The sequence below is a fragment of the Ambystoma mexicanum genome, chromosome 8 (genome assembly GCF_040938575.1).
Source record: "Ambystoma mexicanum isolate Mex_15411 chromosome 8, UKY_AmexF1_1, whole genome shotgun sequence".
NCBI lineage: Eukaryota > Metazoa > Chordata > Amphibia > Caudata > Ambystomatidae > Ambystoma > Ambystoma mexicanum.
The window spans coordinates 1387192082-1387213020 of NC_090929.1; the positions used below are offsets into that span (position 1 = coordinate 1387192082).

The 20939-nt window shown below is 45.1% G+C and overlaps 1 protein-coding gene across 2 annotated transcripts in view; it reads left to right on the forward strand.

Moving 5' to 3' along the window:
- The window catches only part of ENTPD1 (ectonucleoside triphosphate diphosphohydrolase 1), a 403736-nt gene that overhangs the window by 227224 nt on the left and 155573 nt on the right, over positions 1-20939 (forward strand). For both annotated transcript variants that reach the window (XM_069611514.1, XM_069611515.1), the window contains exon 2: positions 19855-19982. In XM_069611514.1, the coding sequence (XP_069467615.1) occupies positions 19855-19982 (128 nt within the window). The remainder of the gene's footprint in view (positions 1-19854; positions 19983-20939) is intronic.

Below are 20939 nucleotides of genomic sequence, written 5' to 3' on the forward strand. Positions count from 1 at the left end.
GTGCATCCAGATGGTTTATCTTCCATTTTGAAAGCTGTTTCTTTCAGTGCACAGGCTGTGTGCCGCTATGCATTTTCAGTTAAGGTGGGAGGTAGATCAATTTTGAAGTGGCTAATGTTACCATATCGTTTTCAAATCCGTGGCAAACTTGATTGCATTGACACGCCATGCAAGAGAGGGAAATTGAGGCTTTCAAAGTGCACTTCAAACAGAAACCACATAGAGAAAATGGAAGCCCCTTTGCTTCACTTGGTGTTTGACAGCGACTCACCAGGAAGTCACAAGCCAGAGAAGGGGTGGATCAGAGGAGCAGCTCCCAAGGCAGCCAAGGATCCGAGGGGTGACAGCCAGAGGGACACCTAACCACAGAGCCGCCATGTTCCCTAGTTTTACTTCAGCCATTTTATTTAGCTTTGGGTGTTCGGTGCTGCTTATAAGCCTTTGTGCTTGTGTAAAGCTAGGAAGGAGAAGACACATGAGGAGAGACAGAATTTGAGGGTGTGGTTTAGTTACTTACAACCCATTAACTGCACAAGACAATTTTGGTCCCTATGGTCATTCCCACCCACTACCGCCTCCTACCTCCCTGCACAAAACACATCCTCCTGTGATGTCTTTGAGCTGGCTCTATCAAGAAGTAACATCAAGCTCTGGCCTTTCAGTGTTATTTATTAGTAGTCTGCTGGGAGTTAAGCATTAATGACTTAATTGTAGCTACAGGTTTAATAACAATTTCTTATATAAATCAAGTGGTTGAAGGCACACTTGTTTATGTTCCTTGCACTGAGGTCCTTAAACGCTGACAAAGTCAACCGTTTTGACTTGTGTATAGGTATTCGATAGGCATATGCCAGACGCTCATATGCCTAGATAATCACACCATGTTTCAGCTGTTAGATTAATTTTATGGCCAGGTAGTCCTATTATGACAGTGCATTGCAAATGTTGTTCCCATGCCTATAAAAAAGCCAAATCTGTTTTTGCCAATGTTTGGATTCAATTGAAGGGATTACAGCCAGATGACTAATGGCAACTACAGAGTGTATTGAGGTTAAGGTACAGGTATGGGTTTGCTCAAAGTAACGAGTTTCTCTTTTGTTATGTTATTGTGACTTATAGCACACCATCTACCAATTTTCATGGACTCTAGATGCTATGGTGGATCTGAAAACGAAGGACGACTGGGAGGGCTTAGTGGGATTGAGAGGGAAAAGCGCAAGAGACCTTTGATGTGCTGTTAGTATCTTAGGTACGGAAAAAAATTGTCACTGTGCTGTTTGTGTTTTTTAGTTGGTAGTCATCATGTGGTGTTTCGTGTATGAGAGTGTATGGGTGATTTGAGTGTAATTGGTTTAGTTTCTTGTTGCATAGTGTGTGACGTTTGTGGTGGGTTTAAGTATTTAACTGCGGTAGAGGTCTGAGTGTGTTTTGTTTTGTGTTTGAGGGTGAGCATGCAGGAGAGTGGAGAGTGTTTAGTAGGGCTAGAGGGCTGTTGCATCAGAATTCAGCTCAATTCAATACAGTGGCTACATTAAAAAATCAGCTAAATTATTATTGTCATATTTGTATGGGATGACTATTTTTATTATTATTCCAGCCAATGTGTAGTCTGGGAACAATTCAAATCCCTCTGCATCATCCACAAGGCTGTCTGGGCCTGGGGTCCTTACTATCTTCAACTGTATCTCACTAAATACTCCCCCTCCCGACCTCTACGTGCCTCTGGCACCAACTCTTTGTGTGTAAAGTGCTTTGCTAAACAGAGGGCACGGGGTCGATCGCTTCCCTCCGCTTCCCTCAGCTGGCTCCCTACTATGGAACAGCCTCCCCCTTCTTCTACGCTTTGAGCAGGACTTCCTTAAATTCCAGAAGCTCCTCAATACCTTCCTCTTTACCTCTTCCTTCCCATCTCCACTCCCTTGCTAAACTCATAGTTGCTGTGATTGGTATCATGGGCCCTTATGCATCCTTGGGCCCTGGATCTCCCAAACCCCATCGCCCCACTTTTTGTCTTCCCTCAGCACTTGCCCTGCCACTCCCTCTGCCTGGAGGCTTCCACTTATACCAAACACGGCTCCTGGCCGTGTATCACTTACCTCTCCCTGCACTTCATCTGTTGCTCACTCACAAGCATGAACACTCCAGCACCTTCCCCCTCTGCCCTTTCCTTGCTGCACCTGCATGTTCTGAATTACTCACAAGACATAGTACGTTCGTCCTCCTCCTTTCCCCTCCTCTGTTGTGTATTCAATATGTATCTATCCATTGTTCCCTCCCTTGCCCTGTGGGTGCTTTGAAACAGTATGTACTTGCTGTATAAGCACCTAACAAGCAAACAATAAATAAATAAATGCAAACAAATACATTGAAGATTGAACCAAAGGTTAAGCCCAGACTTGCCTCACCCCACCACACCCAGTCCCGCTCAAGCCCCCCTCTCTCTGTGCCCATCTGCCTCACCATCCCACTGCCTCCTGTTTGGGTGCAGCCAGAGTACCACTAGTTCCTCTTTTCCACTTTAAGAAGGGCTTCCCCAGTCCTAGGCAGACAAATGCTGTCCATCCTTGATCCGCTGTCTGTGTAGTCTGCCCAGTGTGCAATGTTTAGTGAACCAAAAGAAAGATTTCTCATGTGAGGCTGCAAATTATAAAGTTCCACAATTACTTTGCAAAGGACTGAAACTTGGGGAAATTATTGTGTTCGCTTTAATGACTCTTCTAGCGTGGTATCGGGGACCCTGGCATGCATTACAGCTGAGTAATACTGCCCATTCCTGACCGCTCTGCATCGTTTAAAATAATAGGTTTGCTGCCAGAAGACACATTAAGTCCTGTTTACACAGGGGCTTAAAGGAATGACTGCAAAAGCCAAGTCCAACCAGGTGCTCTAAGTAAACGGTAAAACACTCCGCAAGGCGGTCTTCTTTCATGGAACCAGTGGCTGGGTCTGGAGAGATGCAGTGAAAAGGCGGGATAAGGGAGAGGACATCGAACGGAAATTGCTATGGCTGTTTTCCTTGCGGTGTTGCCCCCTCCATAGCAATGCAAGGCCTTGAGCAAGAGAGTGCCCCCCGGTGGCTTTCCTGTTACATGCCCTAGTTGGAAAGTGATGCATGGCCTACCCAGACTCAACAACGTTTCCACGCGTGCCACCGTGCTTTGTGTGGCTTTCAGTTTTGCTGATTTTTGGCACAGCCACCAACTACCGTTTCTATCTGATGTACACAGTAGATGGCTGGAGAGTTCCATTGGATGAAGTACTGTTTTTTCAAACCTTCTATGGTGTACTCATCTTTCCACCTGCAAGCGTGTGCATGTCAAAAGAATTCAAGCAGCACAGCATGCTGTGCAATACATGCTTCCAGAGGAAAGGTGAGCGCAGGGAGGGCATTTTTCACTTGCCACCCAAGCTTCACAATACCTGGCCAATGATGTGAGGTGATTGATTGTTTATTTGTATAGCGCCTATGCACAATGTGCTTCACGATGATGCCGGACCTGGCCAACGGTGTGAGGTGATGATGCCGGAGCTAGAAAATTGTGAAAGCTGGAAATGCTTGGGCAAAAGCCAAACCTATCAAACCTATTGGCTTTGTCAATGCTCGTTGGTGAATTGGAAGACCTTTTGTGCAGCTAAAATGGGCTGATACAACAGCAGGTTTTTCTGCTGCTCTCAGCATCACTTCTACTCCTTCCTGAGCAGCAGAGAAATGGTGATTTTTTTTGTCAGATAATTTATGCTACTCCGCTTCTGTACTTCACCAAATCACCACCGTAGTAGTTTCAAAGCGATGAATCTTGCCTAAGGTGTATTGTGCAGCTGCCCGGCATCACCAGATCTTAGACTGCTGAAAAGAATAGCCTGAGCAAGTGTGAATTAAGGGGGGGGGGGGTGGGTTAACTGCGTGTATTGCTATAGATGTGTGTTTGTCCATCTTCTAAAGAGGCGGCAGGGGAGGGTATGGGGTGAGCTAATATATGCACAGGGATTCCAAGATGGTTCTGGAGTATTAGAAGATTTAGTGTTGGGTGCCTGAGGGGCTTGAGAGCTTGCTCGTGCAATCCTGGTAAATTCCTAGGCTTAAAAATCCTGCCTTGTCCATTTATAGTACCGCAGGTCACAATCCCAAATAATTCTGGGGCTGCCAAGCCAACTACTCGGAAGACAGCTTAATCCAAGACCAGGACATATGAGAGGTCAATCTTGTTAGTAACAAAAAGTAAGGGAGAAAGATGGGCAGACCTAAAGTAAATGTTCTCTTTTACCCTTGATGGAAGGTAGACAATGTATTTATATTCCAATGTTTTCTTTAAACGACGCCCCTTTGATCACATGAAGTGCTTAGATTGCATTTGGGAATTTAGGCACGCAGAGACACTGTTAGCCTTTGAGCCATTAAGTTAAGTGTAGTTTGTACTGTCAAAACTTGGTGGCTCATATAGAACACAATATATACATTATTATGGTATTGTATGGAGAGTCGGTAGGCATTCAGTAGACATTCAGTAGTGGAGTCAGTAGTTATGGTTAAGTTGGACTTCCCATTCATGAGCTCTGTATGGGTGTCTCATATCTCTGTTCAATGAATATTCACAAAATATTTAAAAAAAGAAACGATTTAGAATGTTTTGGTAATGTTTTTTGTGGGTTTGCCAAGTGGCGGAGGGAGGCAAGGTAATGGGGTGGGCACCCCAAATCACTTGGTCCCCATCTATTCCCCATAGACATATTGTTGGTGTTAGTTCACACCGCTGGACGGTTTTGTACCAATCCTTTGCAAAATCATTGCTTCTGGTCTGAGTAGCAATACTTTTGTGGTTTAGTGCAAATCCATCCTGCTTATTTTCCCCCACTGAACCACATACAACTTTTTGGCCACCTGATTGGCTACTTGGGTCTGAGTTTGTGTGCCCCCTTCCAGGGCGCTGGGGTCTTCGAACCCAGAAAAGGGTGACCAGATTGGCTGTCTGAAAAAGAACCAATCTGGTTGGTGGCCATGGGTGAACCAAGGGAGCCGCCATTGTGTCCTGCTGGACCCGACACTGCAAACCGCTCCCAAAGGGACATATTGTAGCGCTCATGGCTTCACCTGACCCTAAGGAGGATTGGGGCCACGTGGGTTACACTATGCGCCCAAACATTTTAAAAAGACTGTTCAGCTGCCAGAGTATCCACCGGTGTCTCAAGTACCAACTCAAGGCCCTCAGACCACATTCATCTCTCATACCCCAGAGGTACCCTGTAGCCTTATCTCATCCTTTTCCTAATTAGGAGAATTGGGGGGCGGGGGGATTGGCAACCAATAGATAACTCGTGTGTTAAGCACTCACATCTGACATGGGTCCCGCCAGCACACCCCCTTCATCCTTCCAAGGTCCATGCATTGTGAACCGTTAATAATACTGGTTATTAACCAATGTAAAGTGCTTAAAAGTGGGACGAGTCTAACATTAAGCGCTATTGTTGGTAACAATATTACCAATACCTTCCTCCTGCTTAGCCCCTACCTTCTTGAACTTGGATGCAGGTACTCGCTGGGTGTTGTTTTCTCCAGTGCGACCTATCCCAGAGTCTCGGGTAAAGCGCTCCGCGTTGCAGTGAGCACCGTCAGCCTCTAGAACGTGCCATTGCTTCCAGGCCGTTTACCACACTCTTGCACGTCTGCCAGAAGGGGGTGGAGCGGGTACAGGGGAGGCACCTATTTGCCCGGTCTGAATAGTGGAACGCGTGCAGCTTCAAAGCAAGATTCTCACTCTAGCCAATCACGTTCTTGTCCCTTTCCCCTTGGATGCGAATACTGTCAATAGTCCTAATGTAACGCGCTTGGGAGGATACGAAGGCGCCTTACCGCTCTCCTGAGTGAAAAGAAAAGCCACGCGAGGGCTGAAAGCGTGGTCATGTATTTTACAAGTGCAAGACTGTTGAACAGCAGCCGTGCTTGTACATCTGGCCCAATTCGCGTTTTTTCTTAAAATCAATCTATCCCTCACCATCTTGGGTGGCCAAGGTTGCAGCATTTAAACCGGATTTGTAGGATTCGGATTAGGGTGTGATTTGTCATTAGCAGAGTCCCGCAATTTTCTCTTATTTACTCCCTCCTCGTCCCCCGGAAATGAACGCGGCCCCCTCCAGATGGGGCTCATAATTCAACTGCAGGACCAAAGGCCCCTGGCATGGATGTAAACACGGCACTTTCGATCAACCTTTCGCCTCCCACCTGAACACACTCTGCCCCTACACATCTGCTGCCCCTTGCCACAGGAACGCGAGTCCCGTAGAGCCAAGGTTCTGGGACGCTAACCTCCCAAGCAAACGACTGGCTGCACTGGGCTGTGCCGGGGCCTTGCCAAATAGTGCCTTAACATTCGGGGTTACTGTATGATTAGCATTCAGCCGAATATCGAATATTTCCCAAATATTCGTCCGAATATGAGGCAGAATATTTCTTTTATTTAATAAATCCTGTTCCGAGCTTGAAAGGGACGCTTTTGGAAACAATTAAAAGTACTTTACTTGAATGTTAATTTTACAGGTATTTGTATCGCGCACTGTGTCACCATTGGAATGGTCGCCAGGCACTGGTGGATCTGAAAAGTAGGTTGTGAACAAAGGGGGGGGGGGGAGTGGGTGGGTGGCTTGGCAGGGTGGACTCATACCCTACCAATTCAAAGCGTAGCCAGAAAAGGAGGATTATCTTAAAGGCAGGGATCAAATGTACCCAAATGTGTTGCATATGCAAAACTAAGTGGCAGGTTTTACGAATGCACAAAATGCATACTACAATTTGCAATTGCTATTACAAATCCCACACGTTACTAGCTCTTGCAAGTTGCAAGACTATAAATTGCAAAGTGTATCTCGGACCTCACTTAGAAATGTATAAGATGGCCTCTGCCTGCTCATGTGGTATACAATTTGAGCGCATTTTTTGTGTTTGCAAATCTACCCAAACATGACCCTCTCTAAGAAAACTCTTGGCTTTTTGGGCTGTCGCGCAATTCCTCAAAATCTTAATCCATGCCCCATTACCCCACCTCCTTCCCACCACACTAAAAGATGCAAAGCTCTACTTTGTCTCTCAACTCTTCAAATCACAAAAACACCAGCAGATACAGTTTTCTCTCCCACTCCCTCTCTTCCTCCCTCTGTCCCTCCTTCTCTCCCACTCTTCTTCCCTCTCTACCTCCTTCTCTCCCTCTCTACCCTGAAATGTCTTAGCTGTCACACTTTTCCTGTTAGGGCCAACTGTCTTTTAATGTTATTTGAGAGATTTCCGAATAAGCAAGTTCTCCCAAATAGCGCATGCGAGATGGGTTGGGAAATCTTGGCAACATCTTACACTGTCTGACATGTAACTGACTTGACCCCAGCCCTGTTGAGGCCGAACATCTGTTGCGAAATTTTCTAATTTCCAAACATTCCCCGGCCCATTTCACCATCAGAGTGTAGATCACGGACTATGTCCCATACAAAGTCCTCACTTACTTCTCTATACGCCCCATGCCAGACTGCCACACAGGAGAACGTGACTGCTATCCCAGCATGGCGTCTTCTCAGAGGCCTCTTTGGAAGCGAGGGGCCATGGGTACTTCATTCTGCCTGACAAATAATGGACTACTCAGCTCTATTGGTCTCCACTACCTGCTGGAAATTCAAATTTCTCCATGGGCATTTCCAATAGGAACAAACCATGTTCCCCTCTCACTTACCATCAACACTCCTTCTCTGCATTACATACACAAATGCACCTTACGCTGGTATTTAATCAGGAGGGTTGTGCTACAATGTTTCATTCCATTTTCATTCGCAAGCTGCACCCCATTTCTGCCTCTTTGGGTTTTTGCATTGCATTCAAATGAGAAGACAAAGTGTAAAGCAACAGCCAAATTACAAGAAAACCTTTGATCAGAGCTGAATAGCTTTTTTTGCCAGGTGGAATGCAGCCAAGTTCTTGTTCCAAGCCAAAGCTCATTACACCCCTATTTAACAGTGACTTAGAAACAATGCTCGGGAAAGTTGAACATTGTTGAAACACTTGAAAAAACAGATAAAGCTTCAAAAATAGAACCAGCCCTTTATTTGCCTCAGCCATCAATGTCATGATAAAAGAACCAACGTGATGCCACACCCAATAGATAAAAACCGGAAATGGTTCTGCAGCAAGGCAATAAAGAAGAGGTGGCCTAGGAGGCACTGGAGTGGCATTAGATTGGCCATACAAGCAGCAGATCTTGCCCACTGCTGAAGACCAGGTGCCAAAATGTCTCCTCCTCTGAGGCTGCATAAATCAGTGCATGGACCCTGATTAGGCCCTCAATTTCACGGACTCGCTCATGGTCGTAGGTTTACTCCCAGGGTTGGAGTGCCAAGTTATAGAACCAGTACCGAATGCAGGTGGCCCACAATCAAAAATTACAATTCGTAACTTTTCATAACAAACCCAGTAGTGCTTGGGGGCATTCTGGTTTGGGCAAATGTTGCAGAGAAAGGTGCATTTTAAAGGGGATTAGGCCAATAACTCTCAACTGCACCAATTAATTCCATAAAAGTGACCCACACTGGTTAGTGGCAACTGGTGCATAATGGGAATTGGGGCACAACCCCTCCGCACAGAATACACGTATTCGATCATAGATCGTGATTCCCTTTCTGGAGCGCCATACATGACGGGCGATTTACCTCCAGCCTTCAGGGACAGAGGCCATGCCGGCCCTCGTGGTGGCCTTGTCCTGGGTGGAAGCCTTCAGGACTCTGGCCCTGCAGTCAGTTGGAGTACAACGGGAGCGCGGCCCTTACGAAGCCTTGAGGTCATCAAATAAGATGCTCTTCTCATGCCATCCTGTGGCCCATGAGGTGAGACTCCGGGAGGGAAGTGTCAGTCAACTTTATACAATTCAAAATCATTACTTGCACCTGTGGCTATCCTGAAAGTCCGACTGTATTTTACCATGTGTTGGGTTGAGGTCCACCGTAGTGATTTCTTGAAACCCTCGCTGCACTGCTTCCTCCTCCCTCGGCCTCACAGGCCTCTCGCTCCGTCCCACTTCCCCTCCCCTCTCCACTCTCATTATTGGCCTCCACCACTTCCACTGAGCCGCGTGCACTTTCCCCCAGTGTTTACCTGCAGTGCTTGCGGGGCCCAGCTCTTCAGCCTGCACTTTCTGTGGCCAGTGCTCCAGTCCTGTAATTGTGCCACATGCTCTCCCTTCTGGCCGCCAGTACCTGTCTGTACACATTTCTGTGATCTGATCTCCTTCCTCAGGTGCCAGCTCTCTTGCCCAGGGAAGAATGTAGCATATTCTCCCATCAACCCCTGGCACCGCGAGCCACATTTGTGAATGCCTAGCTTTCAGCATAGGCCCTATGGTTTGACTCTTGGTAGATCTACTTTTCCAAGCTTACAAAGTCATGATGGGACGGTTTTGCTTTGCAAATCAAGGCCTCCTTCACAAATGCTGTTCCCGCACATGGCGGCAAGTATGCACTAACGGGAAGCATCGTTTATAGACACAGGGCGCCTTGATTGTATGCCCCACTTTTGGAGTCCCGTTGGACTCTGTTGTGGAAATGTGGCATTAATAGATGTGGTAATGCCTCATGCTGTAATAATTTCGGTGTACAGGTAACTCAAGCAGGCCATTTGAAAAGTGCTGAGGAGTAAATTGTGCAGTATTCGGAAAGGATGTACGTTGTAAATTCGTTGTAAACCAAAAGATCAAAATTACAAACCCCTCTTCTTCGCATGTTGAAATTCAAACTTTTTTTTTCTTCCCCCGCAACACATGTAGTGTATACGGGGGACACCACCGTGAACCCCGCAGACCATAATACCGAAACAGGGGAGTGGGAGGCACCCCTGCAACCTCCGCTCCACTAGTTAGGTATTTTTGGTAGTGGGTATTTTATACTAGACCGAATGCACGTTATTTGTGCATTCAGTCTTTTTTTTATTCGATATTTTCATCCAATCCTGCATGTTTTACCCTTCACGCACTGCCCCCATTGAGAGCCCTAGCCCACCCATTACCTCGTCGGAAGTGGGAAATTACTTGGGTTACATCTCTTGTCTGGCTTTGCCCTCACTACTCTTCCCCCTTGGGCATCTCTGGTATTTTAAAATCGTCCCGTTGGAATCCACCGCCACGAATGGAATGGTGCATGGTGTATTCAGCCCTGTACCTTTAACATCATTCATAAAAGATGTGTTTGGGGGGCCCAGCTTTCAAACTTAGCATCTTCATCAGCATGTTTCTCCCGTTGTCAAACTGCTTATGGCCAACATTCACACGTGTGAACGCACCAGTAATGGTCCATCTCCTCTAGGGGCATGCCTCCAAGCGCAACCTATACCCCTTATGGGCGGCCTCCAGGTATGGTGGATGGGCTCTTCGGTATCTTTTCCAAACCCCAGCAAAAACCCCCTTCAAATATCCGTTTGAGGCCAAAACCATTTGGCAGGGTCACTTCCCTGGGAGCAAGGCTGACTAGATGTGTGTTTCGCAAACCCAGAACCCCACAGTCATCCACCTTCAAGTTGGGAGGTGGGATTTCCTGAAACTCCTGCCACTCTGAAACAAGTGCTGCTATCGCATCAGAGGTATGAGATGGCAGTACTTGTTTCCAATTCACCGTGCATTAGAGGTATGAGATGGCAGTACTGGTTTCCAATTCACCGCGCATTAGAGGTATGAGATGGCAGTACTTATTTCCAATTCACCGCGCATCAGAGGTATGAGATGGCAGTACTGGTTTCCAATTCACCGCGCATCAGAGGTATGAGATGGCAGCACTGGTTTCCAATTCACCGCGCATCAGAGGTATGAGATGTCAGCACTTGTTTCCAATTCACCGCGCATTAGAGGTATGAGATGGCAGTACTTGTTTCCAATTCACCGCGCATTAGAGGTATGAGATGGCAGTACTGGTTTCCAATTCACCGCGCATTAGAGGTATGAGATGGCAGTACTGGTTTCCAATTCACCGCGCATCAGAGGTATGAGATGTCAGCACTTGTTTCCAATTCACCGCGCATTAGAGGTATGAGATGGCAGTACTTATTTCCAATTCACCGCGCATCAGAGGTATGAGATGGCAGCACTTGTTTCCAATTCACTGCTCCCCTGCATTTACGCCATGGGGAGAGGTCATCCTATGACACTGTGCGGTTCCCCCTAACCCTTGGTCAGTTTGTTATTGGTGGTTACTTTTAAAGGCTGGAGATCATCAATTACAATTAGATCTGAGGGGGGTCAGTTAAAGTATTGTTTTTATTTGGCTGACTGTGGTGAAAAGCGGCAAGACCCCATTCGTGGATTCATCGATGCCATTCTTTTCTGGCGGCCATACCGTCACAACAAACGGGTTTTGCCCGGCATATCGGGGTTCATCACGGTTAGAGTTTGTAGCATAAAGGAAAGGGGAGTTCTCATTGCTTACGCCATCACCTACTTACTCCCGCTTTGCAGACACATCCAAGAAGGTGATTACCAGCCTCTGTGGCATGGCTGTTCCCTTGGAAGGTTGGTGACTTAGTCATTGGCAGACCCTTATTGTTATCAGGACATCAGCATGTTATCGTTTGCATCTGAATGGCAGGCCGAGAGCCCCAGATAGCTACACATTATATGCCTTCTTCCAAGACAATTACAGTGTGGCAAGCAAAACGCTTGGTGTATATTCATGATGCCTGCTATTAAACAGATTCTCAGCCCTTCAACAATGCATTGCGGTATTTATGTATTTCTAGTCTTTCATTCAGAATGTGCAAAATAACTCTGTAATCCTACATTGTTTAAAATATGTATTTATATATTGTCAGAGTGCTGATTTGTGCCCTTTGCAAGCAATCTCTATAATACAGTAGGCTGGTGTGATATTTAAGGCTGACCCTGAATTCTGATCCTTTGTTTTGGAAAAATTGCTTTTGCTAATTTTTAAATCGGGAATTATTCCGTTGAGATGGAGAAAATCTATACTCATCCCGCTCTTTGAAAAGGGCGACCGTGCTAACCCTCAAGATTATAGGTTGCTCGCTATGCTGGGTATCAGTTTGTTCCAAGATCTTCTCTACTATCCTGTTAAAAAAAAATGATCTAACTGGGCTGCAGCAAAAAATCTACTCTCACCATTTCAAACTGGTTTTCGGTAAGCCGATCACACATTACGTAACCTAAGTGCTTTGCATACTATTGCCTCCCAAGATAGCACTTATGGTAACTTATATCTATGTTTTGTAGACTTAACCAAAGCATTTCATACTGTATCTCGCACTTGACTGCGGACTAAATTGGCAAAATGGGGCATAGATCCTACGCTTCTTTATTTTTTTATTTCTTTGTACACCAATACTTCAGTGTCGGTTAGTGTCAGCCAAGGGGGTGAGATCACTGATGAAATAATGACTAGGGCTTAAAGCAGGGTTGTGTCCTGGCCCCCTCGTTGCATAACTTCTATGTCTCTGACATGGGCCCTGCCATTGAATCCACGCATAACTTCCCTCCACGCATAGGTAGCATCTTGGTTGCCTTGGAGAGGTTATGCAGATGGCAGATGGCACCAGACAGATGGATAGAACGCCTATTGGGCTACAGCAGTCTCTAGATGCACTTGTGGCCTTTACTGCCAATAAATGCCACTGAGTTAATAGTTCTAAAACAAAAATCGTATTTTTTATTTCATAAAAACCAGCTAAGCTTCTGTTTTTTTTTTATGCAGGCTCACCCTTGGAAGTAGTTGATAAATGTTCATTTAGGAGTACCGATTTGCAATTTACCAACACTGCAATTTTTATGGCTATTATGGCCATTATGTCCAAGCCAAAATAATGAAGAAATGTCTGATACAGAAGAGTTTTATTCGGATCAAGGGTGGCCATAGTATTGAGGGGCTATTTGCCATCTACCATAAGAGCATTCTTCCTGGGATCCTATATGGTTTGGCAATCCTTCCCGAGCAGACAATGACCTGGGCAGATATATTCAAAGGGAACATGTTAAGATCTATCTTAGGAGTACCTTCCTCTGTCCCGGTGGAGGCGCTTTGATGTGAACTCGGGGTCCCATCCATCCGCTCACTTTGGTTTCACCAGCGATGCAAGCTGTACCTTTCCATCTGTACCGCCCCCTTATTGCAAACCGTCTATTAAGCCCGACTATATAAAGTGTGTAATAACACATTTTTCATTCAACTGCGTCGTACAGCAATGGAACATTTCCAGAATATTGACATTGATATAGATGATTTCATCACAGCCCTTAATGCGCATATTATTTTAAAAAAGAATAGTAATTATGGTTTTATCTTCAACATCTCTGTTTTAAGTAAAAAGGTTTTTGTGTGCAAGGATTTTGCTGGGAGCATCTTCCTACCTATTTAACCAAATGATCCTCTCTGTATATCCGCAGATTTATTATATACCTGCGTTTAATATTCTCCCTAGTCCGGAACATACTGGCCCCGGTGTAAATTAGCACGTCATGAAAGAACTTGCTGCTTATGCAACCTGGAGCTTGAGTCCTCTCGCCATCTTCTCACCCAGTGTCACATTTTAAAGGCCTCTTATATTAAGAGCTATAGCTGTTATGTAAACATCTGCTCTATCCAGGAAGAGCAATTCTGGAGCACAGTATATGGTACTGAAAGTATTGTCCAACTTCAGCGGCTTTCCATGTATGGAAAGAAACATTACATCCAATCCACTTGGTGAATATTGACTACGTTTTAACTGTTTACTGAGTCAATTCCTCTATTTTATGCTTGTCTATACTAATGGTTTCCTTTTTAATTTTTGTAGCAATCTGCAGTACAAATTCTTAATATGGTATATTGTCTTACAAATGTTTTCTTTGTAAATGTTGTTAAATTGCTATTTATTTCTGTGAAAGGTTTGTTTTATAGCCATATGTATGAATAAAGAAATTCAATTAAAAAAATAATACAGTAGTTGTGCAGTTCTTGAAAAGTGGAAATTAAATATTTGTACCATCTAGAGTTCAGAAGGAATTAGTTCAAATGGCTAAATTGTGGAGCAGTTAAAAAACCATCTTTACTGCTTAACGAAAGTATGTTGTCCTGAGCAAATAATTGTATCTCCCTGGGCTACATTTTTTAGAAAATGTTAATTGCATGCAATTTCAAAGCGTAATGAAACGCTGTAGTGTAAAATGAGGCATAATCGCATTACAACTCGCTTTTGCAATCCATTTCACAAGAGTGTGAATGCCGCCTGCACACAACGGACGGGATTTGCAGGTGGGAAGTGGAGGAGGAAACCTACTTCTCCTCCCCTATCCCACTGCAAAATATGACCACACTGTCTTGGCTTAGTAAAGTTAAACATAAAAGGATTCGACCTTGGTTTTATGCCTCACTTTACCGCTCCTGGACATAGAAACGAGCCCACTGTGTCTTTTCAAGCATTGGTTGGGCGATCCTATAACTGCTTAGGTTCATGCTATTCATAAAAAGCCTCTGTTACAGTGGGGCAGATTTCATGTTTTTAGGAATAGACGGGTAATGCTCATCTGCTATGGTCCCCTCATGCTGTCTCCTAGAATTGCTTTATTGTAGCACGGTCCCAGCCACAGTTACCCGTCACTTGCTTTAACAGGATGAGAGAAGAGGAGGAGGAGGGGGTTTTGGGGGGTGTGTGTGTTTTTTACTCCATTGTGGACAACAAATGCATACCAGTACAAATAACATGTTTCGCACTACACGGGCTTCATCAGATTAAACACTCTATATCTGCAGAGACATACTTTTATCTGTGCTTCAGTCCTTTTTTTTGTTTCGTGGACCCATCTAAAGCTCGCCCATCTTTAACACTGAACACATTGCACACCATGTTGAAACTTGTTTATTCTCCATTGATGTACATGCTTTTAGGTTTATTTTGGTAGGACAGCTTTTTCCATAGATTGCATTTCCTGACGTGGCTAGTTCTTATATGTTTGCCTATGCTTTGCCCATATACTGCATACTGCTTTTACAAATTGCAAACGGTTATTGGCATGTTCTAGTCTGAAACGTATTGCCTTTGATTCATACCTCGTATTCCAGGTTTTATGTATATTGCTTAGTGTATTAACCCTTTCACTTCATACTGACCACTTGAGAACCTCATGTTAGACCACATATACTGTGTATGTGTCCATATATCTATATATCTACCGAGCCTCCACTGGCTCCCGGGCTCCCGGTATCGGCACAGATAAGGCTCTCTGGATTTCATGTTTTTAGGGATAGACCAGTATCTTCCTGCTCCTCTGGCCCCCTCATGCTGTCTCCTAGAATTGGTTTATTCTGGAAAGACTTTTCCACGAACGCCCCCCCCCCCCCCAGTCTGGAGATTTTGAGAAGGACTCATTAACAAATGAAAGTTATTAAGAAAGCCAAATAACACTGTTTTCGGGCTACTCCATTCACATTTTGGGAAAGCCGAAGCGCAAAAACTGCTGGACCAGATAAGATTTGGACCAAATAAGAAACAACTTGGGTATGAAGCGTTGACTCGATTTCTGTGACAGGTTTGGGGTAAATCCATCCAGGAGTTTTACAAATATTAGATGTGGGAAGGGGATTCCCCCTGCTCCCAAAAAATACCAGGGGAATATCACGGGCATGGGTAGTTCAATGCCACCATATGTGTTATTCCCTGTCCTTATCGGGAGATTTCCGTGGGAATCGGGAGAGTAGCGCCTCGACCAGAGTTAAGGACCATCTCTCACTACAATGAAAAGGCCAATTTATTTTTTAAAAAAGGGAAACATTTATTTGTGTGTTTGCATGTGGTGATTGCAATGTGTGGGTTGTGCAATAGAGTTTTAATGTGTGTCTGTTTGTACATGTGCGTTGAGGTGGTGGTGCACAGGCACCATGAATGTGAATAACACACACCTTGAATAGGATTTCCAGTTGCATACCGCATACTCTGTGTTTTACAGTGGTTATAGTGGCATATATGTTGGCAAAGGCAGCATGAAAAAGGTTTTACAAGGTTGTGCTGGTATTTATCATAGACAAAGGCATCATGATAATGTGCTTTACCGTAGCAGTGCTGGCAAATACTGCAGACTGATCAGCCAGCATCATGAGAGTGTTTTACAGTGGCAGTATTGGCATATATTTGGTCACAGGCAACATGGGTAAGTGTTTTACAAGGCAAAGTTGGCATATATCACAGGCATAGGAACAAACACACTTGCATCACAGTGACAATGTCCGCATACATTGTGGGCACAAGCATCATGAAATGTCGTACAGTGCTCTTGTGTACTGTTTGCAACTCTTGGTCATTCATACACCTTCAGGGAAAAATATTCACTCTCCTCCAATGAAAAGATCTACAGCCGTAATGCACCTTGTATCATTTGTAAAGGGAGTGCTTCATCAGCTTCCCCTTGTGCCCTAGCACCAGAAACTGCCTCCATTACTGAGTAGCAGCAGCACATCTCACCAAGTATGGACTGGTAAAAGGATCAGTGAATGTGGGGATAATGACTGAGGCTGCCCATGTTCATTGTGAGAACCCGCCCACAGAGGAAACCTACATTTGCAAACATTAATGTGCCCTGAAACATATGCTTCTGAATTAAAATAAGTGTAGCAGCAGCAGGGTAACCTTGAAGTCCTACTTTCTTCATCTCCTCTTTACTTGTGTTTCATTCACTGCTCTTGTTTTTCCAATGAAGTTTATTTTTTAAAAACTATTTTGTGTCGAAAATGTGGGCTCACGTTTGGTTTTAAAGGCAACCCCCACATTAATATTAAATAGTTTACTCATTTTTCATTTGGGTCTTTTCATCAAACCATGCTACATATCCGACACAAACCTTGCTCATTCAACAGTCACCAAGGAGGAACCACAGATAACAATTGTGTCTCAATTATCAAACATATTGAAGAGTCTGCCAGAACAGAGCGGACACTGTATGGATGAAACCCTTCAAATCCAGCCCGAGAAATTACACCTGTGGAGTACCACAAGGATCATCCTTCTCCCCGCTACTATTCAACATCTACCTATATCTACTTATCAGAATCATCAAAAGCCACGGCCTCACCTGCTACAACTTCGCTGACAATACACAAATAATCTTCAAAATACAAGACAACCCGGAAAGAAACTCAATGCTAGAAAACTGCCTATGCAATGTATTCTTCTGGATGAACTCCAATTCCCTTAAAATCAACCCAGGCAAAACTGAAATAATGATCGTCACAAAAAATGGAGGAGAAAACCAATTCATCCCTTGGCCAAGGGAACTCAGGACTACCCCAGCACCCTCAGCGATTGTAAAAAAACTGGGGGTTCTGATGGACAATAATCTCACGCTAGAGCCACAAGTAAACGCTCTCCTCAAGAAATGCTTCTTCCTCCTGCGAGCGGCAAAGAGAATGTTACCGTTCTTATCGTTCACCAACAAAACGACCACCATCATCGCCCTCGTCATGTCCAAAGTAGACTACGCCAATAGCCTATACCTAGACATGCCTGAACGACTCCTAAAAAAACTACAATGCATTCAAAACGTGGCAGCCAGACTACTCTGAAACTACCCCGAAGAGAACACACCGCACCAGTGCTGAAAACACTACATTGGCTACCAATAAAACAACGAATAAAATTCAAAACAATAGAGCAGTACACAACAAAGGCGCTGAGTTCGTAAGAGACAAACTGCGCCTACATCAACCAACAAGAACACTCAGATCAAGCATAGACATCCGCCTGGAACCGAAGCCCTACAACAAAAGAAAACTTGGAGGATCCTCCGTCGCTCACCAAGACCCGAAAACCTGGAACGACCTTCCAAAGTACATACGTAACACAAGAAACCACCTATTATTCAGGAAATTACTCAAAACCTGGCTCTTCACGTCATAACCAGAAAGACTGGCCACAGGGGCACCGACATAACTAAAAACATCAATGAACGTAGAGCGACCACAATACGCACCGATCAATCAATGGGAAAAGCTGAGGTAAATATCCCACGGCATACTAAAGGACCAAACGGGAGACAGTCGCAATATGACCAAAGACAGTAAACATAGCAAACTAAGACAGAAAGACTAGAACAAATCATCAAGAGGACCAGGACCTAACTATGACCTTCCCCAACAGCCCTTAGAACAAAACATAGAGAGGGAAAGGAAGCACTGCATCACGGGCCCAATGCAATGGGTGAGAAACAGAATGTTTCATCACTAGACATGGTCCACCAATACAAAGCAGGAAGCACAATGTCCCACCACACAAAACTACAACTAAACATCAGTCCCAAGGATGTTCACCCCACGGAAATCAAAGAACCAGTCAGGACAGAAGGATACGGACGTCTGAATACACACGCTCGCCAAGACGGATCCACTAGGACAACACTTCAACACCGACACCGACCCTGAACCACTCAAAGCCTTAGCCGACCAGGGTCACACTAGATCACCTGAGAATAGATATCACCCACCCAGTCCCACACCTGAAGATTAGGTTCAGATGCACCCACCAATCCAAACTATACTCAGTAGGATACAGTTGGATCAGCGCAACACCACCAAATCGAGTCGGCCCACGAGGAACCAGCAACATCCGTACCCAGAGGTATACAACACTAACGGAATCATAAGCACCTGAACCAGGATACAGACCCCACTAACCCAACCCTCAATCTTCTGCATACTTAAACCCACACAAAACCACACAACCATCTCTCTCCCAGCAATCCGCACACACTTTACCACACCGCATCAACAACACATAAACTTCACCCACAGCACTCGAGGCCTTCATCCGCGATACTAGCACCAAAGCCCTGAACTCGGTGTATTCTGAGCTGAAGCTGCCAACAGCACACCACTTCTCCCACTCTCCTTCTCCCCTCCTCCCGACTAACCCTACCCCACCCTTCCTGTTTACAGATCCGCCAGAGCGCCTGGGGACCAATTCCGTACCGCTAACGTAACATAACCCTCCCCTACTGGAAGTGTCAACATGCAATATGTAAATCCAAGCCAGGACTGTGAAAGCGAGGCCCGCTATGCACACTAAGAATATACCTTCCTTTTGGGGCATCAAATTCATGAAAACATTCCCCAGAGTGCACATGTAAGGTGAAGGGATTGGGCTTTACAAACCTTCGATAAGACCTCGCACATTCAAGAGGCGCGGACGGTTCTCCATTGGCAGCAAATGCAGCATGTGCTTTCCTGTTCCATCACTCACTCAATCCATGTCTTTATCACTGCCCCCTCTATGTGCATCTAACACTGTTACCAGCATGGAATAGTTCTATAGTGGCAATGCTAACACATGCTCTTTGGACAGGAGTTAGAATTTTCTTTGGGCACACCTGACTTAAAGGGGGGGGGGCAGCATTGGCATATATTGTTATGGTTACTTCCTACATGTGGAGACTTTCTACGACACTGAGACTTCTAGAGGGGACATGTTGTTCTAACAACTAGAGCTAAAGGCACTACATTTAAAGAAAGACCGATTTAGGAACTGCTACTGTGTTCATGCTTGTGTCATGGACAAAATATATATTTTTTTGTAGATGTTCTTTGATGTAAGACTTGAAACCATTTTTGGCGCATGCTTTAGCCCCACCTCCAGTCCACGCCTACGCCCCCAATTCCATGACCCCCCCGCCCCCAACCCCACCTTGGTGTTGCACCTTTTAAAATTGCTGAGAGCTGCCATTGGAATGACCCCTGCCCAGAGAGCTCCCCGTAGGGTGGTTTCCTTATGCCCTGGTGTGTGCTGCCTTGAAGTGTCCTTGCCCCCTCAGCAACTTGACCTGTCCAGTCCTGCTGCCCTACTGACGCAGTCTTCTCTTTTTGCTTTGGTTGCAGGTGCCAAACAGAAGAAGTCATGTCCACACAAGGTGTTCATCGTCTTGGGATTCCTCGTCATTCTGGCACTGATTGCGATCGTTACTACTGCAGTGATGCAAAATAAGCCCCTGCTGAAGAATATCAAGGTAATTCAGCTGGAATTGCATATGTTAAGTGTGTCAGATACCAGAACCTGGGAGGATATTTACCTATGTACTTGTGGAGGGCGAAAGAGACCAGCAACCAGCAGAGTGGCTGGAAAGATAGCCAATACCTGATGAAAACCACAGGTATATCAGTGCTTGAAGTGGCATGCGAAATGGAAGAAGGGTTTCTAACAAGGGGGTACAGCCTAAGTGTTGGGCATAGACAAAGGTGTAGGCAGGCAGACCAAGCATGATCTTACGGTTTGGGGAATCATGTGAATGCATGTGTTGGGCCCACACAAATTAAATATACAAACCTTTTCAGAAATAAGTTGGTAATTTTGGTATCTTTTTAGAAAAATTATTTTACTTTGTAACAGTACTTTATAAATACCATAGTATTTATTTAAGTTGGAACAACTCGTTGTCCAGACAAACTGTGCAGATCATTTGTGCACTTTTCGTCTTGCGGTCGGTCACAGGCTGTGGGGTGGACTGCCCCATGTGTATATTGTGTCCTCTTCAAGTAGCAGAGTAGGCGGGATTCACTATGATTGTTCATCACCCCCAGCCCCCACCACCCCCCGACCCCATCACACTTGGGAGGATCCTGCTTTGTCCTGCAGGCCGCAAGTAATAACTGCAGGATGTGACCAGAGAAAACCAAGAAAAGGTGACCAGCCCCTGGAATTAAAGGACCGGTCAGTTATCCACCCCCTGCCCATTTCGGCTGTAGGCTGCGTAGCAATGGCTGCTTTACAATCTCCAAGGAGATCAACTCACATGTACTCTGGAACAATACATATGTTACCGTTTGTTCCAATTAATTTTAAATTCTAATCTGTGATGCACTTCACTCTCTGGCCACTTGGTGGAGACTGAATACTGGCTCAACGTAATTATTAGAAAATATCTGTAGGGGGAGGCGGACAGACCGGTGCCCCAGGTTACCAGTTA